This window comes from Haliotis rufescens, unplaced genomic scaffold, assembly GCF_023055435.1.
Source record: "Haliotis rufescens isolate VD_foot unplaced genomic scaffold, xgHalRufe1.0.p SCAF_5, whole genome shotgun sequence".
In the NCBI taxonomy this organism is placed as follows: Eukaryota; Metazoa; Mollusca; class Gastropoda; order Lepetellida; family Haliotidae; genus Haliotis; species Haliotis rufescens.
Window position 1 is genome coordinate 17,877,618 of NW_025964223.1, and position 26,367 is coordinate 17,903,984.

A 26,367-nucleotide genomic window follows, 5' to 3' on the forward strand; every position below is an offset into this window, starting at 1 on the left:
AATGGGACATGGAAATATACAGAAGATCATATTCAGTACGGTCCCACCCAAAATATAAACTAAATCATATTCCGCATATATATCGCCATGTGTTTTAGAGCTAACCGAAAGCATTACCGCAGTAAATGGGGTTTTGCGAAATTGTGGACTGTTTATCCCAGTTCTGGTCGTATCCCAGTTCTGGTCGCTACAGACGTCTAGTGTCGATTGCCAGATCCTTTTATACACCGACATTCGTCACTACTCGGCTCTTTCCGTAAGCTATCGACAATACGGGTTCGTGTGCAATGCTCCGGTTCGAGAGTCCGCGTCATTGTGGGTGTGATATTGTGGAGTACAACAACCTATATTTGAGTTATTCGTATCCAGGTAAGATTCTTGTAGAACTATGTGGTTCAATTTGAATTCATTTGTAATGTCGAAGTATTGTATTTTACGAGAGTTTCAATCAAACAAACACACCAAGAGAGTGTAGAGTGTCATTGGGTGAGGCTTGATACAGTGTGCTGGTGCTATATATAACTCGATCTTCACTACTGCCTGTTTGTTTAAATTCACGGTTTAATATTTGATACCCATTCCTGTTGAAAACGTGATTTAAGGCCATATACGTTACTATTCTACGTCAATAATTCTAACTCTACCCCATTTCAAATATTACCAACTGTGGTGTGTATAATGATTTATGTAATTATAAGAGAGGTGAAATGGGATTGAACGTCGCGTGAAAGATAATTGCACTTTTATAGCGAAGTGCATGGACCTGTGTGTGTTGCTGCTCGTACTAGTCCGGAGATACCATGCCGCAGTTTAACATGAATACGCCACTCAGGCACAGTATACTGACTCCGGGCCGACAAGTCCTTGTTTTAGCCCCTTAATGCCGACAGGGTAACAACAAGTACTATCTTTTGACGTCTTTTGGTATGACGCGGCCGGGGATCGAACCCCGGACCTTCCGCTCTCCGGGCGGACGCTCTACCACTAGACCACGGAGGCGGTCTATATCATTATAAAACAAATACATTTATTTTTGACTTTATTGCCGTTGTATAAGCTTTTAGCGCTGGTATGGTTACTTTCTTCACTGGTCGGCTGTCGGTTTGACAATCAATACTCACAATGGGGTAGATGGTCTTCCTGGTTCAAGGGATAAGCAGTGACATGTTTATTTGTAAACATTTATCCTCATGAAATTAGAGACCTTTTGAAATAGTAAGGACATATGACAACAAACATTTCTAGTCTTTCGTATCCCCATGACACCTCATACACTTTTTCACTACTACAAATACGAAGTTAACACTTTATTTTAGCTAGGCCACAAACTGTACATCTTAACATTGCGTCTTTTATGGTTAAAGCTTAGTCAGTGAGAGCAATGCGAGCGTAGAACAAAGAGGGAAAATGGCAATGTGCAAGTATTTATTAGTAAACGTTTACATCATTCTGTAGCCAGTATGATGTACAATACGATGGCCGAGAAAAACAGTGTGAAATGTAAACTTAGCGCTGTTGCGCTCTACCAAAAGTACATATTTTGAGGTAACACCCCAAACGAACCTTGAAAGCCCTGACGAAGAAACATGGGTTAATAAGCACAGCCGGCTGGTCCTGCAAGCCGATTGGTTATTACCTTCCGGGTCCAGAATAAACGCGATCGTCTCATTAGTTTTGGGTAGACCTGTCTTGTATATATAATACCGGTATGGATTCCATATATTTCAAAAGTATCGCTAGGCGATTAGTGTCAAGTAACCTTAATTTAGCTTCGTAAAATATTTCCTTTTCAATTTTAGTGGCGCGGGCAACATGCCGATACAAATATAAACATCGATTGATGTTTGCAGCTAATTAGCGTTATTTAACCAGAACTTTGTTTTTGTCACCTTCAGTAACTCATCTCACAACAGCTGCTTGCACCTGCAGTAGATTATTCATAATGTATGCCGGCAGTCAGTCCTGGTATCATAAAACACTCAGCCACGTCTGTAGTGTAGTGTAACACGTTAGAAGTCCAAGTTCAAGTTCTTTAGTCGCCAAAACCCATCAACGGGGTACATGGCAGTATACTGCAGCTACCGTATCCAGTTATAAAAAACCAACACGAACACGAACTCATGAGTCTATGACATGTCTCTTCATCTTTATAGTAGTACTAATTCACTATTTCATGACTGCAACAGGATATTGTGATTTGGAGAAAATACATTAAACAAACGATCCAATCTCTTTTGCAATCACAATTTTGCGTCCATGTTGGGGATCATCCTGGTTATTTTCGTCACTATTGTCGGTCACAGGGTCAGACATATAGGGGCTCACTTGTACTTCTTCCTCAGAAATCACCAGATCATCTTCTGAGAAACACTCACATTCCATGGTTACTCGAAAACTATTGTTACTTTTGTTACTGTCAGAGTTGAACATATCGCCAAGTATGATCGATTTGAGCTCACGATACCGCAAACATGAACGAAATAAATACGATCGATGCTTCATCATTTAACACACATATCTGCGAATATTTTAAACAATATAAATGAAAGTACCGGACCACTAACAATAAACGCAATTGAACCCATAAACATGTTTCGCATATCTTTTGCTCACCGAATAGTGAACTAAATTTGTTATATAAATGACCTTTGTCACACTTTCGTTATTGAAAGAAACAAGGAAATGTATGTTTCTCCTTTCAGCCCTCCCATACGAAGGAAATTACAGTGTACAAATGTTCATTATGAAATTGTGGGTAGGAGAATATTCAAGAGTTGAAAAGGGTAAACTAGGTCGACTAACGGGATTTGGGTGGTCAGGCTCCCATGCTCATGATCTCAATCACTGGATTGTCTGGCCCAGATTCGACTATTTACAGACCGCCGTTAACAAACAAACAAACCTTTTTTTCTTATTTAATTGTGGTGGTGGTGATGAGAAACTCCGAGACCTGGATCTGCGAATGTAAACAAACGAAAGACAATACTGATAGTTCATGTTTTAAGATTGTTTATTTTGTGGTAATGGCATAATCAAACAATACAATACAATACAATACAATACAATACAATACAATACAATACACCCAACATGACCATATATGGAGTTATATACACCGATAAGACTTGCACTTTAAAATTACCAACACAACGGGAATGCAGTGAACGAAGCTGAAGCTGCGGGTGCATTAAAACAGACACGCATAATATATCAACATCAACACTTATTTTTGTTCGTTACCACTACAAAATAATTCACATTGCTTGAAGCTATAAATACACACAACTCAACACGGTATTTCTCGGGAACGATGTGTCTGTTATCTCTTTCACAGGATATAATATGTTGGCCTGCATTTAGGAGACCAACATTGCCAACTGTATTAAGTAATCTACTTTGGAGATTAACTCTAAAGGTACATCTAAAAAGGCATAATTTGTTTTCTAAATTTTAAGACTGTCAGTTTCCATCGCACTGACTTTAAAATACCATTGTTTACTAAGATCTAGATCGAACCTTTAAATGTATATTTATTTGGAACATGTTTATTTCTTATATATTTCGAACAGTCACAGCCGTATTGAAAATATAATCCAATTAGGATTTGATTCAAAGGTACATCATTACGTACTGTGGTTAATGATTGGGTTTGATACATAGTCAATATCACTGTCAACAATCATAATTGTATGACGACTTTAATTATTCGACAATGATTCCGATCCTACCTATCCCGTAGACATTAGTTGTATGGTCAAACTACTGCAATTATTAAACTTAAAAAGCGAAAAACCAAAAAGCCCTTTTCTAAAATATGTAACGGAATTCAATTTATTTCTGACCGAAAAATGATATAACAATCCTTTATCTTTATTATGCTATGGAGCAACCATAAATCCTGGTTCTTGTTGAGTTGGTTTGTTTGTTGTTTAACGCCGCAATCAGCATTATTCGAGCTATATGACGCCAGTCTGTAAATAATCCAGTCTGGACCAGACATTCCAGTGATTAATATCATGAGCATCGATCCACGCAATTGGAATCGATGGCATGCATCAACCAAGTCAGCGAGCCTGACCACCCTCTTATGACAAGCATAGTCGCCTTTTACGGCTAGCATGGGTTGCTGAAGACATTTTCTACCCCGGATCTTTACGGGTCTCTTGTTTAGTAAGACGCATCAACCACTATCATAACCCTCACTCGTCCTCCACTCCGTGTCCACCCTCTAGATTACTGCAACCCTAAACATACACATATAATGTAGCTGACATTATTCATTTCAACAAATTTATATCTTCCACAGTGAAAACTGGAGCTGCCTGAACCCTGATTGTCTGAAACAGACATCATGGCACCAAGAAGCGATGCCGAAGACCTCACTCTGTCCGGAAAAGCAGATACTTCTGACTCTGGAATCATCCATGAAAGAATTGAAGACATACTCACGGAAAGACCTGGTACAAGGAGGCAGTTGTTGCTCATAACTGGTTACAATGAACACATATTTGACACACATCGACATAGCAAGGATCTGTATTCAGATACGTATGTAGATCACATGCCAACAAAAGAATGTGGAGTGAGATATTTTTTGTCAGACGCATGTACTGCTAGGAGTTATTTGGAACAAGATTCGACGGGGGAGTCAGTTAATTTAAAACAAAGAGCAGCTAGCGAGGCTCAACCTTGTCCTGAAACCCCAAAAGAAAAGGCCCATGAACGCAGTAAAGGAGAACAGAAGTCATATGAAAATAAATATCAATGTCATAAAGGTACCACAAACGAACGAGTTATTCGCAATTCTTTCTCTTCAAATCCTATTGCTGAGCTGCGTGATCAAAAGGAAATTATGAACCCATCTGTTCATTCAACCAAACATTACAAAGCTCCTATTCTTGAAACGACTGATATGAATGCATTAACATCGTTATCGTTGTGTGGCAGGAATACATTAGACACTCAAATCAGTGTTAAAGAGGAACGTGCAGACAAACTTCAGCATTCTGAAGAGAAAAAGAAATATCTGTTGGATGCAGTTCACAACGCTGTGCGTGGTGTTCCCGGTGACACTTCTGACATGGACCAGCCCTCACTGGATGAAAGATATAAAGAATTTATTAAAGATTTGAAATATGGGTCATTTTATTGTATGTTAGAAAGATCATATGTTACGACACCTTTTATTTCTCTTCATGATTATTTCACTGAAAGAGCAACAAATGAAGCAACAGCACCTGATGAAGAAATGAGGTTTGAAGGTTTGCGTTTGAGGTCTTTTCACCAAGTGAACATGAACGTCTCATATCTTCGACTGGCAGCAGCAGGGTTCTATGCTACAGGTAATGGCGATGAGACTCGATGTTTCAGTTGTGGTGTAACGCACAGGAATTGGCTTCCGAAGGACAACCCCCATAACCTGCATTCCAGGAAGTCTCCAAACTGCATCCATGTAACTGGCACTGATGCAAGAAATGTGCCTATTCAAATGCCAGCAGTAATCGATGGAAGTCATGCGCCACAAGTCAGAAACAGGAGTACTCCAGAGACGAGAGTTTCAGAGAGAGACTCTAACGGGAGTGTCCCTTCTGAACTACTAGGCGCAGTGGGGACATCAAGGGACAGTTTTAGTCCACCATCGTATACAACTCAACAATCAGGAATAAATTGCAATGACTATATACCAGCATCAATACCAACAACAAGGTTTGACAGTGCTGTTCATCCTCATTACAGCAACAATGCTCTCCGTCTTCAATCATTCCAGCTGTGGCCGGAAGGGCACAGTCAACAACCTGAAGACCTTGTAAACGCGGGTTTTTTCTATGCAGGTAAGTGTATAGTGACAAAACGAAGGACATGTTTGGTCTGATTGTTTGTAAGTACTATAATAATGTATGATACCTATGTACAGGTTACTCTGACTGTGTGCGCTGTTATGTCTGCGGTGTTGGTCTGAGGACGTGGGAGGAGGGGGATGACCCCTGGGTGGAGCACGTGCGCTGGAGGTCATCTTGTGCCTATGTAGAAGCCGCAAGAGGGATGACCTTCGTTATTCAGACACTGGCTGCCATTGGAAGGCCCATGCGGGCTAAACCTGTAAGCAGCTTTCTTATTTGTTTGTTTAACGCTGCACTCAGTAATAATCCAGCTATATGACAGCCCACAGCTCTCCCAGATCATACCAGCTAGTGTGTCTTGTGTTGATGGCACAATAAGCGACAAGAACCACAGCAGTTTGTTTTAAATCCTCTGTCTCTCATGGTAGATGCTTATGTGAAATAGAGAATTGAACATGGTAGAGCGTGTTTAAGGATTACAATTTTATTATTTTCAAAGATAGCACTGATACACGTTATGAAATCTTGTAGATGTGGATCTGTTGTTTGATTTCATAAACTTTCAATGTCTATTTATTATAGTCTCATCAACATCAACAACAGTCAATAAATAACGTGAAAACACCGAACAGTTCTGAAGATGGTAAGTTCTAAGCCACAGATTTGTGTCTTATTCATGATATCCGATGTCCAGTTATTGTGTGTTCCTTCCCTTGACACACACACACACACACACTAACAAATACTAATTAACAGTAATTCTATTGTTCTAATTTTCAATTCAAGAATCAGCCTTTCATGATAATTATAACTATTACAGGGCACAATAACCCCTGTCATCAAATGGCACAAACCTTGTTTGTTCCAGATATTATAAGGACTGATGCATGTCAAGAAGCATTGAGGATGGGATTCAGTCCTAAAGAGGTTAGATCTGTAGCTCAAGCAACTATGAGAAATGGAGGTGAGTTTGTAATACTGCTTATGGAGGATCAGGTCTTGTACCTATATCCAATCAAGTCAGTGTAATTTGTGACCTGTGACAAAACCAGTTATCAGAGTAGTAACGGGTTGTTTAAATGCTGTGACCCAAAGAAAATGAGGACTGCAATTTGTCCACGTCTAGCACATGATAAGTTATGTTAGAATATGGAGTCATAAAATTATCCTTGCCTTTACAGGAACACTAGATGTTCTTCTGGAGAATATTCTGGCCATTGATGGAGATGCTTCCGGACAGACTGCATCCGCTCAAGGGGGAGATGAGGTGAGCATCCCTCAGGTTCAGATACAGATTGGAGGAAAGGAATGTGCAGAGGGCAATATGCACAGTCAACCATCAGTTAGCACGCATAAAGAAGTATCAAGAATCCAACAGCAACCTCTGGAGAAAAGACATGCAAATGCAAATCAAGACAGTGGATATATGTCAGATGGAGAACCACAAGACGCCCGGGCACCAACGCAACATGCACCACATTGTGTCGTAACTAGCCCACAGACATCAGAAAGGGCGACTATGGGTTACAATAATCATACGTCTGAAATGATATCCGGAAACATAGTTCCTAGCGACCAAGATGGAAGGGACAATGACTCAAAGGCTGCAGTGAATGGTTTCTTGAATTTGCCAGTTACCAGACAAAGAAAGATTGGACAGAGGATAAATGAACATGGTAAACATTCATATGATTTTTTCTTTTTTAAATGGATGTCGTTGCTCAATATCCACTCTTTATCTAGCTAAACCTATGGCCTGCGCATTTTACAAAGGTACCCTGAATCTTCGTGTCAAAAAAATAATTCATATAACTTTAATGTAACATGAATTATACTTACATAATTATGCAGTGTAAATATAAGTAAAATGATGTTTACAACACTGTCACCCTCAAGTGTAGGACAGGTGAAGATCAACTATTGGTACAGCGATGTGAGATATGTATCATAAATATGTGTTTAAATACATCTCTGTTTGTTAAGAAAGTTTGTGTTGCATGTAGGTTCGCTAACTGGTCCTGATAAATCTAGGCCAGGAATTTATTTAATTGCTTTCTCGATTATATTCACAGAAAAAAACAAGGATAAATTACTGGCTACGAAAAAGGAGACCCAGCAGCTTAAAGAGTCGAGTGTGTGTAAGGTCTGTCTGGAGGACCCTGCCAACATCGTCTTCCTTCCCTGTGGACATCTGGTGGCCTGTGCCGAGTGCACACCTGCTCTAGATCGTTGCCCAGTCTGCAGGACACACATCCGGGGGACTGTCCGTGTCCATCTGGCAGACATGGCTTCTCGAGAGAAAGAAATTGAATAACTCAATGTGAACTGAAATCAAAACCAAAGGATTTTTGCACTTAATTTACGTCGTCTCCATCACCTTTCGGAATGTCTCAACTGCTCACCTGCCATCGAACGTTGTCCAATCTACAGAACCCACATCATATGGCAGAGAGTGTTTCTTAAGTGCAGCTGACACAACCATGTCTACGGGTTGATGATGAAATAACGACAATTCCACCTTTGATCTAGCTATTTTAGTTCTGTTCTTTTTGACGAAGCCATACAGACAGAAATGAAAAAATGTCAATAGATTTGCATGAATAGTGAGCAGAGAAAATAGAATACACTTTGTCTCATATACCACAAAACCCCTTTAGCATATGCATACCTGGTAGTTGTCATTTGACACATGTGGCACCAGGATATGGTGTTAATATTCATATTTTGATTGCTGGAAACAAACTAGGATTGTGAACAGTGTCATCTCTGCTATGTACTTACATTATATGATTTGCTTATCATACAAACAACAAGGGGGTATAAGGCAGCGTGATTCGCTGTACAGAGTTGCGTCCCTTGATTGTTGGGTCGAATTCCGGTTCGCCCCGATTATGTTTCTAGATTTGTCAGTACCATATCCGTGCTCGTGAGTTTCACCAAAATGGTAAACGTCTGAGACCTGCATCACTTCGGGCTTTCCTCCTATATATACAGAATATATATCCTATCCTTTTACATGTACATCTATATTATTTGCTAAACTCAAAGAAGCATAAGTAACATTGGTAGGAGTTGCAGATGCAATATATCAAGACATATGTCTATAATTGCAAAAGTGATGCACAATCGCCAGAGTATTTTTGTCGACTTTAATGAAGTGAATGAAAAGTTTGTCGTTGCTGCAGTGATGTAAATGTGTAAAAGCATAGGCAGCGGTCAAAGGTCAACGAGAGAAAAAATCACAAAACTGGCATTTTGAAAACTTTGTTTGTGTGCTGCTGTGGCGTATGTGTATTTAGATCTTGTCATCAGTGTAATAATTACTGAACTGATATAGCATTGATACATCAGTTATATCTTCACTATATACAAATATACAATATATGTCAACAGATTTACAGATCAGTGACTTCAGTTAATAAGGATACAGGACAGGGTTCAAGTTGCTGTTATTGCTTCAAGCTTCTTTAATGGTATCTGTTAGACCTACTTACGCTGTATAAGTCTAGCTGCTAATTTCTTACTTTAAATCAATCCTTAATTCTTTGTTTTCAGTAATAGCCTCCTACTTTGATCCATTGTGTGATATGAGTGGTCCTAATTGAGTATTGCTAATTTACCTTGTTATAAGTGTTGTATCTTGATTGTTATTTCCTGGTGTTAATAAATCATTTAACTATCATTTATCATTGTCAATGCGTCTTGATGCAAACGGTCTTTTCAACTTCCCCCCCCCCCCCCCCCATAGAGACCCAGGGTAGATAGGAATGTATCCTCAGCACCCCATTGCTGGACGTAAAAGGCGACCGAATTGGGCAACCTGTTTGCTGTGGGCTGCGCCCCATTGTCGGTGAAGAAATAGAGTCTGGTGCTTGAGGGCGCCGGACCCGGCAATAGTGCCCTTTTTACCAAAGAGATCATTAGAGACAGGGACCGTTTGAGTTGAAGCAGAATTAGAAAGTCGAAGTGTAATGCTCGTCACGATATGGCTGAAATATTGCCGAGGTGACGTTAAATATTAACTCACTCACTCACGAAGTGTAACGAATGTCCAAGAATGTCTAAGCAAAATGGAGAAACTGTACGAACAAACATACACTTACTTCTGTTTTCATAGCCTAAACACCCTAAATGTATCAAAGCAGGATGCTGTAACATCGAAGTGGAACAATATATTCAAAATCTACATCGATGCTGGCCTGGATGGGTTCCCAATTGCATTTGTTTAATTCTTGACTTCGGTGTATGGGTTTTCAAGTAAATAAATGACACTTTCCTAAATAATCAAATTACCTTAACTATGAAAAGAGGAATAATTACATGTATTCCGACACAAAACACTTTTTTCAGAGGTGAAAGGGGTTTAACGTCACGTCCAAGATTATTGCACTTATATAGCGACGTGCATGCACATGCTTTAGCGCAAGGTTCAAAATTATAATAAAGAGATGTCTATTCTACAGTGGGACTACATCAAATTTCAAAACACAGTAGGTTTATCTCTATTCTACCATGACGGCAACAACGCTTTGAAAACGGCGCTCTAATGCAACGCGTAACAACACAGGCACACATGTCCGCAATCTTAGAACATTCCGAAAAGAGGTCACAGGTAGTTATATATATGTAACAATTATTACTAAAGTTCAAGATTAAAAACACCATAGTCGTGAGTAGTTCAAAATAAGTGTTCAAAACACATAGTTTTTCAAAAGAGGTTGACAGAAAATACTCAAAACTTAGTCCAAAGACAGATGTTTTAATTTCTACCAACTTGTTGTACACTGTTGTACACTGTGGACTGGCTGTCAATTCTTGGAAGTTGCGAGAGAGGTTATTTCTTGGAAATCGAACATGCTATGATTGCTATTGTAGGGGTGACAGGTTCTAGAAAAAAGGTTTTAAAATGCTAAACGAATATATTTCTACAACAAACTTTTTGAATTAACGTTCCACTGTACATTTAACATGTGTAAGTGTTATTAGTTATTTAGCAATTACCCCCAGTTAACAATAATAACATAAAATAAAATGCCTCTCCACCCCGAACTTGGATGTGGCAGAACTTGACCTACATCACAGTTACTAACATCTCGCAGCTGTCAATGGCTGAAGATCTTGTGTTTACATTCTCCGTTGATTGTTTAAAGAAGCAATATGGCAACCACGATCTATGATGTGGTTCAACATTAACCTGTAGATTAACTGGGAATGATCGAGCCCGCTGGTACAATATGATTACCAGTGGAACTGAGTATGACTCAACAGCTGCGTTTTAGCCTGCAGCTAGACGAGCCTGACATTTTTACACGAGGTAGGGCCTATCTCAGTATCTGCATGATGTGACCTGTCAATTTCAAGATTTCATTGATTCCAAGCCAAAGTGTGAATGGAATGAGACATTCTTGGCCCAGACAAAGTTGGTCGAGTATGAATTTCTTAATTGTGCGTGATCTGAAATGAATTTCATCAAGTTTGACTTCAATGATGTCGGGACATTTTCGAATGGACAAGTTTTTTCTGAGTGATGAACATTCAAATCCTCTTCTACCAAATCCGTACCATGGTGGTTGACGGAGATAGCGATGAATATCGATTACAAAAAGGTTTGTTGACAACATGTTTTCATGAATTAAGTATTTTCAAACAGTTTTTATAATGTTATATTTTACTTTCGTTGTCGGTTGTTTCAATGAGGAAATAGCTTAAATTGTTCCAATTCTGGTCACCATAGAACATTTCCCTTACAGTTTCATAAAGATTCCATCTCTATGCAAAAGATATGCCTTCGTTAAATCTTTAAATGACATCATCGAAGCAGTCAGGGCTGCTTGCGGCACAGCCAACGCTCAAAACATCCGATATCAAACTACCGTATTTCCTCTATTTGATGCTATGCCGTCTATTAATTTCGCGAGAGTCCTTGACTCGGCGTGTATTAGAAACCTGGCTGGTATTAGAGACTCAACATGCATTAGAGGAAATATAGATACTTTTTACAGTTCCTATGGGGGGTGATCGATCAGCAGCCAGTTTTTATGAATCAATATGTAGGCTTTCTATGTATTCATACGCACGTTTTTTTTTTTGTGAAAAGGCTTAATATATTTGAAAGGGCTTTCCGTAGCAAAAAGGAAACCACTTTTTAACCAATCAGAATCAAGCATTCATCAATGTCATGGTAGAATGAATATTTAGGGTAATTACTACAGAAAACATAAAGTTAAGTATTGGAGAGATTTTATCAGAGCCAATATGGTTCAATCACCAATTTAAATACAATTTCATCTTAAAACATTGATTTGGTAAGGCTATTAGGAGTTTAAAAGATTAATGTAGCAACACAAGATTTTTACATATACTTGAGTACATCCATCTTCCCGAGGCAAGAGAGTTAACTGACTATGAAGTCAAGTTTCGTCCTTGTCGAACTAGGATGGTATTATTGAGTTACATTTTGGCTGGACTAATGAGTCTATGCTTAGTCCAATCAAAATCACGCACCGAAATCGAAATCCGGTTCGTAAACTGTCGTACAGATTTCGGTCGATTGCAGGATTTGCAAAACATGTGCATCCCCAACTCGTTGTCAACAGATATGTTTGAAACCTTTTCATGTTTCTAATCAAGGTGCTCGCGTGATTTAATGCACTTCGCGATGTTAGACCCGTTTTATCACAATATAGATCTTGATTATCGATCAGATGGTCTTGACTTGGCGCCGCCATTTTGTTTGAAATAAATGCAAGTGATGGGATGGGATTGGTCCATAGGAGAGGCTCAGAAGGGACATAACTGATAATAACTAGTGGTGGCGCTACGATCGATCCCAGGAATTTCAGTTCGGCAAGGGTTGAAGCATGGACTTCTAAAGTCAGTTAACTCTCTTGCCTCGGGAAGATGGACTACAACAGAGTAATGCTAATATCCCTAAATCATGGAAACAAGTAGTAAACGGGGGATTTGGTATCAAAGCTAATTTATACATAAATTACATTTAGGGAGACTTGTTGATAAGAACAAACGGCTCCAGAATATTTTATGATGAACTCATAACTACAACTAACTTTCCTCTGATGTGTGATAAATGGGAATGAACTTAATCAGAGTATTTTATGAAATAATATTTATACTAACTGTAACATGTGAACCAATGATGTTAAACGAATATATTTTCAGTTCAGATTCATAAATAGAGCTCTATATACCAAAAAAGTAATATGGAAAATGAAGTATGCTCTTTTTGTATCTTTTAATCTGAAAACTTACACCATGTATATGTAGAATGTGTTCTTGTGGAGGAACTTTGGTTAGAAATTGAAGTGTACCTAAACTATATATGATATTCATATTACCAATCTATATTATTTTCTTTGCTACAACAAAAAGAATTCTCTTTTCAACCATACAATTCTTCTTAAAATACGTTCACCAGTCAGGCATTATGAAAGCTCCATTATTCTTTCCCTTTTTTAAAAAATATTGAAAGATGTATGTAAAATCGAAAAATATGCAATGAAAAATAGTGGTTTTAATAAATGTGACAGAAAATGGAAGGAATTATCAGTCCACTTATCATAAAATATCAGTCACTCCAAAATACACGTATGTATATTACCCATATCGTGATCATGTTTTAAGATCCTATGAATTGCTACTCTAATATACCTCATGTATCTATGTTTCTTCTACTGAATTGACACAAATAAAATTATTAAAAAAATACTTCGATATTACAAATGTCAAGTTTGGCCATGGTTCTCAGTCTTGCAAGAATCACATTACAGTGGTTTCTCGCCTTCTTCCTTAATCTGTTCAGTCTGTTGCATTTTAGACTGATATCACCTTGACAAAAACAGAAACATACAGTCATTACACCATCTTCAACTGTTGAGGAGAACCTTGCCTCATCAGGATCTCAGACTGTTCCACTAAGGGCACCAACTCCTATTGTGAAAAATGCTTGTCAGAAAAAAAACCTACTCCAAACAATCTGGTCGAGTACTCAAGGGTTAAGGTGACCCTGTGAAACTATTTAATAAGTTTCAAACACTGGGATACATGGATGTCTCCCCACTTCCCTGTACACGCAATAGAAGCCCCGTGCCGGAAAAAAGTAGACCCCCAGGACTTCCGCCTCCTGTAACATGAATAAAAATAACTCCCTGAGTGGAGTTTTACAGGACTAAGGACTTATTTAAATGAAATTCAGTTATCGGTACAGGATTTTAAGCCATCAGCAATTTGTATTGATTAGACCTATGTCAAGCAAACAAACAACTTCTGTCAGTACAGTTCAGATAATCATTTTTCCTCTGGGTGCTAAAGCCACTGGAGGATCCTCCATCGTGGTGAGACAGGATGTGATCGGCAGCCCTGTGTCCCTTGATACCAATCTCCAAGCTAAAGCAGTACGACTTACTTTGCACATTGCATTTACTCTGTGCTGTCTATATATTCCTCTCTCCTCTTTTCCTCAGCGTTCTGATATACAATCTCTATATGATCAGCTTTCTGAGCCCTCTATCATTATGGGTGATTTAAATGTCAAAATCCCTTGTGGGGAAGCTTCAATATTAATTCTAAAGGAAAGCTCTTTGCGAAATTTATCTCTGATAATAACTTATGTATTTTTAATGATGGTTCAAATACATATTTATATCCGGCTACAGGGACACATTCTGCTTTAGATCTGTCACTATCAGATTCTTACTTGTTAAATGAATTTACATGGTCGGTCCATTATAATGTGTGTGGAAGCGACCATTTCCCTACAAGTAATCCATCTGGCGTTCCGCCCTCATCATGATCACAGTGGAATTTATATAAGGCTAACTGGTCTTTATTTTAAAACCTCTGTACTGACAAGTTAAAACGTGACATTTTAAGGAATGCTCCTGACCCTATCAAGTTGTTCTCCGAGCAACTGAATGAAACTGCTGATGAAACGATACCAACGACAGTTGCACATCGCTCGGTCACCGGAACACGTACACTGGATAATATGAGGACGTCACTCGTCTGTCCAGATACTAAATCGATTGCAGTAGGTGGGATTTTCCATTTTTGTCTATTTACGGAAGGGGATTTCCCTGTAAAATGGCGGCCGAGAGTGGCTTCACTACATCCGTGTGCCACAATCGTGAGTAGTATTGAAGCACATAGTACATAGACATTAATCCAAGTGTATTAACAGTGTATCACTATCACTTAGCATGTTAACAAACGATATCTATGAATATGTTTAGTGTGGGTTATCCTATAGCCGGTAGCCGCGATGGGGTCCTACAGTCAAAATATGACCCTACATCACGCCCGAGAACATCACATTCATAAATCCAATTTAATTCAGACTGACGTGGCCGATTACCCTCGTATTTTCTGTGATTTTAATTTTTTTAAATTTCACTTGGGTTTGTGACTGAACAGATGATTTCACTGTATTCCCAGATAATTTCCTTATCTATCTACATACTTGTTATAGTTTTATTGCCACAACTTGAGGTGTGCGCATGCGCGAGGATTCTATAGTCTGTTTCTGCATGGGGTTTCTGCAAGCCACGTAGTACTCTCTGCAAGGGGAAAACACGTTGTTTCGCGCGCTTGCACTGAGGATGCATTTCAACTTTATTTGTATATATCGATGATACTGTACTTCTATCGACAAACGCATATAAAACACAAACAACGCTATCTTTGTTTTCATTGTTATTTTAAATAAGTCGCAATATTAATGTATCTTAAGCCATGTATTTATCTTCGGAGGCAACAAAAATATTATTTCCCGCCCAAAAGAAGGTTTGAGGCGGTACGCGATATTCGGGGGTCTATTTAGAGGGTATTCGGTATACCGTGTGGTACGCTTGACGCAAATAAAATCGTACTGTGTACTCAGATTCCCTTTCATCAGGGGATTCAGAAACGGGATTCGTCTATCCCATTTTGTTTCTGAAATATAAATCCGATACCGTTCAACATGTCTGGAATCAGGAATGCTCTGTTTTTGGTGCCTTTTGCTTGTAAGGAACTTTTTAAATGTGTATTATTTTGCGTTTCCTAGGCAACATGTCGTACTTGTGATTTAATATTCAAAGATGGAAATTTGTGACCACATCAAATATCATACGCCATGCAACCCTCCTTAAGATTAAGGGTTAAAATTTGTCCCCTGCAACCTATGCTTGTGATGAGGGTCGACTAAACCGATCTGGTAGTCAAGCTGGGTGACTTGGTGTATAGTGTTACTCATAATGGGGATAATGCGGCCATGATAAGCAAAAAAAGCATCTTACATTAGGTCAGGAATTTTTTTTTTTCTATTTTGTCATGGAATAATAATTTAGGGTTTTAAAAATAATTTGTCCAACACTGCTATCACATGCCAATTGAAAGGGGGCACTGGTGGCCCAGTCGTCTAAGGCGCCGCTATTCGCTGTGCATAGTTGCGTCCCTTCGGCACGCCAGAAACCTATGATTGTGGGTTCGAATCCCGGTTATGTTTCTAGGTTTGTCAGCACCATACCAGTGCTCGTGGGTGTCACCGAAGTGATAAACGTCTTAGACCTGCACCACTAAGGGATTTCCTCCCAGATTAGGCTGACACGCCGTGATATAACTAGAATACTGTTAAAAGCGGAGTTAAACCCAACTCACTCACATATTGTATTGAAAAGTACCATGCTTACTAATTCGCGTCATTTGAAGATACATGTATAGAAAGCATTTAAAATTAAATTGTTATATGCGCATATTTAAAAGGGCGTGGGCTATCGATGACTTTGTCTTCTTGTTAATCTATGCTCTTTGTCCACACTGTCTCGAAAATCTTGGCGTTGTTATGCTCGAGACTAAAACTATCGAACTTGTAAAGCCTGTGCTGACAGATATCAACCAAGAAATATGCATTTAATATCAAAAGGAACTGAATCATCCAACGGGGCCACAAATATACTTATCAAAGGTAATTCCCCTCTAGAACCTGATCGTTTTATTAAAGAATACTGTCAGTGACGTACTTTATTTAGAATTAGATGTTGAGATCATTATCAAACGGGCAGATGGAAAAATATACCACATTGTTTTTTGTCTTATCAAAATGTCAGATGGGATTGACAACAACTTAGGCATTGGTGATACGAGTATGCTTGAACTGGGTAACCTAGTATTACTTGGAAACCCAGCATTAGATCAAGCTCACAACATTAATACTCTCCCTACATTATGCCGTATAAGGTCTCTGGCTCTGTTATTCGTATCTACGTTCTCCAGAAAACGTTATTAAGCACACATTGTACAGACACATATTTGTATTCAAAGAATATCGTTATACGTTCCGTACCTCTAATACTGCTTCATATACCAATCCATTAGACATTACGACCTGAATGCCTTAAAGACTTGTGTCAGTGAAATTAAGAAATATCCTATGCTGGATGAATCCTCTGTGCAAGCGTCGGAAACTATGTGTTTTTTTCTCTTTGGACTACCGAATCCCGATGTCGGAGGTACAACATACATGTACATCCAGTAGAACACTCATTCGGAAACAGACTATAGAAATCTACGGCATGCAGACACCATGTCAACAAGTCAACTCGCCACCGACGAAACACGAAGTGATCTGGTTACCGGTATGGTATAACCTCAAGTTGTGGTAATAGAATTATGAAATTATGTGTATAGACAAGGAAGTAATCCGGGAGTACAGCGACATAAACTTTTCAGTCACAAACCTACGGGAAATATTTTTTTTAAATATCAAGAGAATACGAGGGGAAATCAACCACCACAGTCTGAAAAGGAGGTAATGTTCTCGGCCGTGATGTAGGTCATGTCGTGACAGTGTTAATACGAAAACTGATCCGTGAGGTTCTTCAATCTTAATAAGACTCCACGTCGAAAGGCTTACATTTTGGAAACGTGTCAGTGTTACATAAACAGTGAGGGTGATATATTTGTCGTATAATATATATATGTAAGATTATCCTCAATTGTCTGTTTACTTTTTACTACAGGGCAAAACATAATCATACACAGTTCTGTATTTTATTATTTGCGATAACACATTATTTGGAAAATTGTTTTTTTCTCATTGGCGGCACACAAAAAATGTACGTGAGAACGGATGCGTGCATGTGATGAAAGGCGAATGGATACTTGTAATGGTTAAAACGTCGTATCTCTTATAAAGATGTCATGTACTTGTAGTTTACAGCATCCGACACGATTTGTTATAGATGAACACATGTAGTATAGTTGAGTAATGATAAAATAGCCCGTTCGGAATTACGGATTATATGTCCCTCGTGGTATCATCGTTTAATGTAATGTGAATTTCACTCGGGATATATAATCCGCACTTCCTTTGCAGCTCGAAAATTATTTTTCTTGCTAGTTGCGTGCGGCGTTGTTCTCAATCTGTTCAGTAGTCACTGAATGGTGGCGAGAGGAGTGCCTGGGGTTAAACAGGTTCCGGGTTGGATCAATCCAAGTTTCAACATGTTTTTAACGGTTTTATTTATGGCATGTAGCCAGTAGATTTTATAATGCACGACAAAGCCTACTGAGCAAATTAAGTTGTTTGTTTGTGTGTCATTGTGTGAGGTGAGGTGAGGTGAAATGGGGTTTAACGTCGCATCCAAGATTATTGCACTTATATAGCGGCGTGCATGCACGTGTATGTGTGTGTTTGTGTGGCTGCTTGTACTAGTCCGGCTGATGCCGATTTATAGTGCTAGCACACTGAGATACCACGCCGCAGTTTAACATGAATACCCCACTCAGACACAGTATACTGACTCCGAGCCGACCAGTCCTTGTTTTAGCCCCTTAAGGCCGAGCGCCAGACAGGGTAACAACAAGTACCATCTTTTAACGTCTTTTGGTATGACGCGGCTGGGGATCGAACCCCGGACCTTCCGCTCTCCGGGCGGACGCTCTACCTTTAGACCACGGAGGCAGTCGTGTCATTGTGTATATTAATTGACAAGTTCCCTGTTAAACATTTCAAGGCTACTAGCAATAATTAGTAATTTAACAGAAGGCTAAAAAAGAAGAATGTTTTGGACTGTAATAACACGTGGTTTGTACCAGTGTTGATTACTTCAAGGACTTAAAGAGCAACTAGCTCGGGCAAACTGGCAGTCCTGGCATGATTCATTCAATGAATATATAAGCTACAAATGACTTTCCATAATCAGAAGAATTATCTGCTAAAACATTGCACGATTGTAGTCCATCGTACGATTCCGACTTCAAACGCTACGTTGGTTATCTCCAATTTAACGAGGCATATCAATGTCTACACCTTGACTGAACAAGGACTCGATGCAATGGATAACAGTCCTTCTTCAAGTCTATTGCAGACGAAAATGGTGAAATGATCCAGTAATTACAACTGTATCCAAATGTTCACACAATTAACTCTTGCACAACTTATATCTCCGTGTGACATGTGTGAGTGAGTAGGAAAGATTTTATACCGCTTTTAGCAATGTTCCATGAATATCACGGCGGGGTACACCAGAAAGGGGATTCGCCCATTGTACCCCAACAATGTAAAAGCAACAATATACTTAATAATGGTAAGGTTTAAATTCTTGTGTATATTTAGAGACATGGTCAGTTGATGTGAAAACATGGATACCGAAACTAGCAAGCGGGGCGGACTGACAGGTCGACTGTAGAGATTGTTTTATCGTAACATATGATAATTTTCTATGATCAAATTGTTTATGATAATATGATACCTCTTATGATTTTGTATGACGTTTATTATTGATATATACAGAGGAGAACCCAAAACTATATATTTAATCTATCCCATATGCCGTCCCGCCTCCTTATTCAATATCACCATCATGTGTTTACATTTGTTAGGGCTTTTTCTAACATAGAGTTTTGGGCCCTTTTAGATTCCTCACTGAGCTATACCTAATACAAACAGGAAGGTAGAATGCACTCATACATAAATTTATCCTTTTTAACAATAACTCCCAGGACATCTTTCACAGATCCATAGAACAGAAATGAGTAACACAGTAAAGATTGTATCTAGAGGCTTTAGTGATTCATTGAAAAGGAAAGGGGTTTCAATATTTTGTTTACAAGATGTTTTTTTCACGAAGGCTATTGAACAAATGATGTAAACAATCAATTCTAGGGGGTAGCAATTTTAATTTTTACAAAATGTTTATTTCATAATTTCTAAAGACTATAAGAACAGAGAAAAAGGATACCTTATAGGACAAGACATGCTCTTTAGAGACACTAAATTATCCCCGGTTCGTATATATGCACCTAATAATGACTTTATGGACATATCTGTGGCTTGATGATAAAACTAAAAAATGAACATTTCATAATTTCTGGTGACAAACATATCAATTACCCGAAAGTACGAAAATATGTTCTGTAAATGATTGAAGAATTTAGTCTGGAAGATCCATTAAGAGAAAGCAATCCATCAGAGAGAAGATATATAGATGGATGTATTAAAGTGCCTGAATTATGAGAGACAAGACAATCACACAAACACGTTCAATGGTTAAAGACTGATTAAAGGCGGTAATGCCAGCATATGGTACCTTCTCAATATTAGTATTTCACCAACAGCAATAAACATTTTTGAGTGAGATAGGACCTAAACATATAATTCATGGAGTGAGTTTAAATTTAACGTCACATCGGCAGTATTTCAGCCATATCGTGACGCGACATCTAATACAAACAGTAATTCCAAGGACAAATATCAATTTTGGAAAGATGTAATGCTTGCATGGGCTGAGCATCACTACTTAGGTGTTCTTTTTGACAATCAACAAAAAGAAGATACACAAAGCATATTTCTTTTTTTATTCAAATAAACGGACAACTTGTCTAACATGGCATTTGTGGTAAGGGTTTTGTCGCTTGTTATAAAAAAGGCGTTAGACAAATTTTTGAGTAAGGAACAACTTATTAACTAGACGCATTGCATACGGATGGATGTAAATCAAAGTTTGAAACGAAATAAAATAGATTTAAACAGGCAATACCAACATACTCCCATAGATATTCGAGAGAAAACAGGTGACACCAACATAACTATACCATGTACATAACTAAATAGCAAAGCCGATGTAAAGCTTTCTACAATAAACTGCTACAGCTTGATTTTTAACTATTTTAACAGAACCAATCAGCATGACAAATGAGAAATAGCCCATGTATGTCTATTTATATTTTTTCTACTTCGCTCTCGCTATTCATACCTTATTGACTGTTTCAAGTCGGCTTTTCTGTGGTTAAAGCCATACTTTTGCGTATATGGCGTTATCGTAGGTTAGGCACCGTGAGCGTCCCTAAGGTGTATTTTCATTGTAGACTGTTATTTATTTTACTATTTTTCCTTTTTTCTGCAGTTGAAAGCTAAGGTATGAAGCAGCATATCTTTCCTAACTTCTTATCAGAGGAACCCCAATCATCTCAGGAGGATACATGGGTACACCAATCTGAAGTATGAAGACTCTAGAAGATCAGGGTTTTGCAGGACAGTCTGCAAATAACATTCAGGTTGCTGACAAGGCCAAGGATTCCCCAAAACGAGAGAAAATTGAAAATGAGAAGCAACATCCGAATGTGGAATTTATCGAAAAAAATAAGGAAAATGTAATGGAAAACGTGGACAGTGGAGGGAATAATATACGCACCACTCAGTGTGACCAAGATCAACCAAAGACTAAAGAAAGCAATTCAAAGACTAAAGAGCATGATAAAGAGACGCATCATCTGAGTACGAAAGACACTAACAAAAGAAAAATTCCTTTTAATGAAGAAACACTTGAGTTCCGATTCTGGATGCAATATAAGGATTCCAATTTAGAGGAAAAGATCTTATCTTCTTCTTATGAGGTATATCTCAGTTCGACCTTTCTTGCTGAGGAAGTGGGAATGGTATCTGGATTAGAAAAATGCATCCAAAAGCAATTCAGTGAAACTAGCATACCATATTATATCAAATCTTATGAACATGAAGGAATCCGTAGTTTGAAAGTAAGGATAGCATTGGTTGTTATACCAACTCTTGAAATATCCAGCAGTGGTAAGGAAGAGCCTAACTTTCAACTATTACAAAAATACCTGAGTGCTCTCTTCACTGACAGTGAAACTCATGAAGGACATAGATCAAAGGTCTTGGAAGCTTTTGATGTACGAAGATTCCGGGTTGCACATGAACAACAACTTTCCCGTCTTCTCCTTCATCGTTACAGCTTTCAGGAAATACTGAACACAGGAACACGAAGTGAGCAGGGGCAGATGTGGTATGAGAATTTGAGACTGAGGTCCTTCTATGGAGTATGTATTGAGGCTTCCCCCCTCCGTCTTGTAGCAGCAGGGTTCTACGCTACAGGAGATGGAGATGAGACCAGGTGCTTCAGCTGTGGTGTGACACACAGGAACTGGACAGGCAGGGACAACCCGTTTGAAATTCATGCTGCTGTTTCTCCCTCCTGCAACCATGTACTTGACACAGACGACAATAATGTTTCAATCCAGGATACGAATTCACCAGAACACCTAGCAACTGAGTGCCCTCTCGTAGGTGATACACAAAATAACATTGAACTGAATGCTGTGCCTGCGGATTCAACTACGCCATTTCATCAAACATCTGCATCAAAATATGAACACACACTTTCCTCAATTAACACGTATGTCCACATTATCACATTCATAGATGATGGTCATCGCAATCAACTGGATGATATCGCCGGTAAGAATGATACATTATCATAAATTATCAAAAGGTTATTTATTTTATAAATATTGTTGCTTTTTCCAATTGTTTTTCTGCACATTCTACATTATTTAAGATGTTCACCATTTTAAATCACGTTGTAAGCGTACTCCTTGCTATACACACAAAAAAAGTTAAGCACAACCTAATATATTTCATTATTGTTTGTTCCCAATATTTGTAACAGTCGTGAAAGATATAATTACGGGAAGAATTATGTTTTCTCGAGATGATGTGATCAGTCATGTGTGACGAAAGCTCACTTGTCATGCATGTTATGCCCGTTCAGCATGCTACCCTCGAGTATCTCTAAAAGCAGTGTATCCAAACGTTAAAATTGCTTTCTTAAGCTCGTTTTGAAACAGTTATTCCATGACATTGTGTGACCATGGCACGAAGGCGATTATCAAACACCACAAGATGTCAAATAATCGGCATGCATAACGCAGGAAGGTCTTGAAATGCCATTGGTCGGAATTTGGGGTATCCTCACACTGACGTAGGCCGTTTAGTCGAGAAACATGTTCAGACCGGTGATGTGCAGGACCATCCCTGATCCGGAAGACCTCCTGTGACGACACATCGCGAAGACAGGGACCTTCTTCGTCTCATACGCCGAGAACGCATTTTTAACATGTACTCGTCTGAAACAGCTGTGGTTGCCCAATCGTCGTGTCAGCACCAGAACCGACAGGAACCGGCTGAAAGCAGCAGGACTGAGGGCTAAACGAGTCATAAAGCGTCCCTTGTTGAAAGCTGCTCGTTTAGCATGGTGTATTGCGCCACAGAACTGGAATCTGAGAACTTGGAGACGGATCCATTGGTCAGACGAAAGTCACTTTCTGCTCCACGTCACTGATGGAAAAAAGAGAGTTTGGAGGCACCGGGACACAGCCCACACCCCCAGGGACATTAAACCGAATGTTGCATACGGCGGGGGCTCGGTAATGGTTTGGGGGTGTATCTCTCATGATTGCAGGTTGGATTTGGTCACCATCAGGGACAACTTAACAGGTGCTCAGTACATCTGGGACGTGTTTAGGCCAGTCGTCGTTCCTCATTTTGACAACCATCCTCTTGCAACTCGGCCTCATCGTTCGCATGCAGTCGTGGATTACACGAGGGCCAATGCAATAACGACTCTACCCTGGCCAGCAATGAGCCCAGATTTGACCCCCTTGAAGATGTTTGGGATATTCTGGGGCGGTGCATACAGGCACGAGATTCTGCCGTACAAGATTTACGCCAATGGGAAGCAGCATTGCATCAGGCGTGGTTGTTGTTGACCTATCAACAGATCCAACGTCTGACTTGAGGCATGAGACGTAGGGTGGAATGCGTCATCCGGGCACGTGGCGGTTAATCCCGCTACTGATCTGTGTCACGTGTCATATCAAGAAGAGACTTTAAGGAACATTTTCACATGAAACATCAAACGTAACTCGTTTATTTGATCCTGCAGTTCCATATTTTTTATGTATTTTCTAAGGTCAAAAACAATACAGTGTGTTACCATGATGTTTTTGTCAGTAAATTTCAATCATAACTCACCGATATCTTCTTTATTTGTTGTCAAATGTTTGTTCTATCCGACGACATTGGTATCGCCCAGCTCCTGTGGTCAGTCCTCCAATGCCATGATTTTTGCCATTTGTCATGGTTCAGAAATAGGGGTGTGCTTAACTTTTTTCTTTGTGTATATTTTACTGATATGGTTTCTTTTTTTTATTTCAAGTAACAGTGGAAATGGCATGTTTGCCTCTTGTGAATCTATCTGTAGATAAACGTATTTGCTTACGTTAAACATCAGTGTTTAACATTTCTTCTGGAGTTAACCAGTGGAGATTCAGAATATGTCCTCATTGTCCCAGGCTTGTTGCAACCGACAATAAAATTGGATTCTAGTCACCAGGCGTTGGTCGTTGCCGATGGTCTGCCTGGTACACCTACAGGCAACCGTGATACAGGTCGAATATTGCCGTGACCACGTTAAACAACAGCACATATGCTTTCACTCGCTTATTCTTTACACCACTGCTGACAATAACATTATTGGGACTTTGTATAGGTGATGGGACTGTATGGTGCATAGAAATTGGCGGAATTGAATACAAGGAATTGGAGTTATTTACTGGATAAAGGATTTCGTTTGCTCTTGTTTAATGAGAATGTTGGGGATGTAGTAGAGAGTAGGAAAGCCTGTCACATCACATTGTACATGATGGTTACTGTGTCCTCATTGTTCCAGCATTACGTTCAAGATTTGAAGCGCTGATTGAGAAGACCCATCATAAAGATTTCGACGGTAATGCCAGATACATCTTGGAGAAGAAGGATAACGGTGAAGAGGAAAGTGAACAGACGCGAGATAAATGGACATGTTCACAAGGTCCCCGGACTCAAACAACAGGCCCAGGATATTACCCAAACAGTGCTTCCGACAGCTTTGCATTTCAAAGTCAAGAAAAGGTAAAGGACTTAAAAAATGGACAAACAAGGAAGAAAACAAAGAGTAAAGCAAGAAAAGATGAAATCAAACTGAACATTACTGTTGATGACAATGTTTATTGGCTTATCAATTCTCACTCACCAACTCCCAACATTCAAAGAAATACACCAGTGTCAAACTACACCGGTCAGTAACACAAACCCACCAGTAACTGGAAGACTCGATGATGTCTCGGACGAATTGATCAGTGAACAGTACATATTGCAGATAATGAGAGGCCACAAAACTGAATGTATTTATTTCCTTAAATCAGTCACATGAAACAAAATTCAATGAAAATTATCACGAAATGTGTTTCATAAACAGGACATTTAAGGACAGTGTTTAGTAACAAAAGAAACTTGGGATATTCTTAATTTGAAACTTCTAAACGACTTAGAATGGCAATATGTCATGATGAACACCATTGGACAGCACATTGTCTGGTTCCAACTAGCTGCTTTATGGAATTTACTGACTAAAAGAATGCGCGTGTTTTGTAATTGCACGAGGAAATAAGGGTATTTGAGGTTTAGTTGTAGAGATGTAGGCAATCAACATGGATACCTTTGAATTGACACTGGTCCCTTGTGACTATCTCGCGTAATTTCCAAGACAAATCTCAAATGTCTTTTGGAACACTGTTTCTAGACAAAGAAAACAGTGGCCCCGAAAGAGGCTATTAGAAATTGTTGCATTATTTATCTTCTTCTACAGCTCGTAGAAAAATTCGTAGGCAAAATAATGATGGTGTTCCAATCTCTACCGGTAAACACTCAAATACATTCACAGCCAATATCTCTGGTAAAGGCTAGGGTGCTGTAATTGTAGATGCCGGTTGGAATCGATAGCTATGTTTGCAAAAATAGTGATTTGGACATGATACGTGTTATTTACAGTTTATTGTAGCATCATATTACTTTTGTAAAGATGTGTTATTGTGCATAACATAAGTTCATGTCAGTGGCTCTGTGGTTTTTTTACCTGTTCATACAGATTACCGTTCTTTGTATCTATTTACTCCATATCAATCATTATGTTTTGCTCGACAGCTTTTACCCACCATCCTTTTGGTGTTCATGTAACCTGATGATGTATAAATTATTGCTATTAAGTAAGATTTAACAAAGAGTTTCCAAGGTATAAAATCACATGCCTCACCCACCCTCCAGAATTAAAATATACGGTCTTAGTTTTTCCGTTTTGTATTGAAATTCGTTCCAGTGAAATATACAGTTAAAGACGGATCCGATTTCCATAGG

At 39.0% G+C, this 26,367-nt stretch overlaps 2 protein-coding genes across 6 annotated transcripts; both read left to right on the forward strand.

Annotated features, from left to right (window-relative positions):
• Nucleotides 1-219: 219 nt before the first annotated feature.
• LOC125373050 lies at nucleotides 220-9,522 on the forward strand. Its single transcript, XM_048383861.1, has 7 exons — nucleotides 220-369; nucleotides 4,307-5,831; nucleotides 5,915-6,099; nucleotides 6,423-6,483; nucleotides 6,709-6,804; nucleotides 7,022-7,516; nucleotides 7,913-9,522. Exons 2-7 carry the CDS (start codon nucleotides 4,352-4,354, stop codon nucleotides 8,152-8,154), a joined length of 2,559 nt encoding a protein of 852 aa, XP_048239818.1. The 5' UTR covers nucleotides 220-369; nucleotides 4,307-4,351; the 3' UTR covers nucleotides 8,155-9,522.
• Nucleotides 9,523-11,062: 1,540 nt separating this feature from the next.
• LOC124145220 lies at nucleotides 11,063-26,297 on the forward strand. Of its 5 annotated transcripts, none has more exons than XM_046514931.2 (3): nucleotides 11,063-11,446; nucleotides 21,242-22,593; nucleotides 24,866-26,297. In XM_046514931.2, the coding sequence occupies exons 2-3, from the start codon at nucleotides 21,339-21,341 to the stop codon at nucleotides 25,258-25,260; spliced, it is 1,650 nt and encodes a 549-aa protein (XP_046370887.2). In that variant the 5' UTR covers nucleotides 11,063-11,446; nucleotides 21,242-21,338; the 3' UTR covers nucleotides 25,261-26,297. The 5 variants fall into 5 exon arrangements, with proteins under 5 accessions (XP_046370887.2, XP_046370888.2, XP_046370886.2 ...); XM_046514932.2 differs by lacking the exon at nucleotides 11,063-11,446 and adding an exon at nucleotides 14,829-14,886; XM_046514930.2 differs by lacking the exon at nucleotides 11,063-11,446 and adding an exon at nucleotides 14,837-14,982.
• Nucleotides 26,298-26,367: the final 70 nt, after the last annotated feature.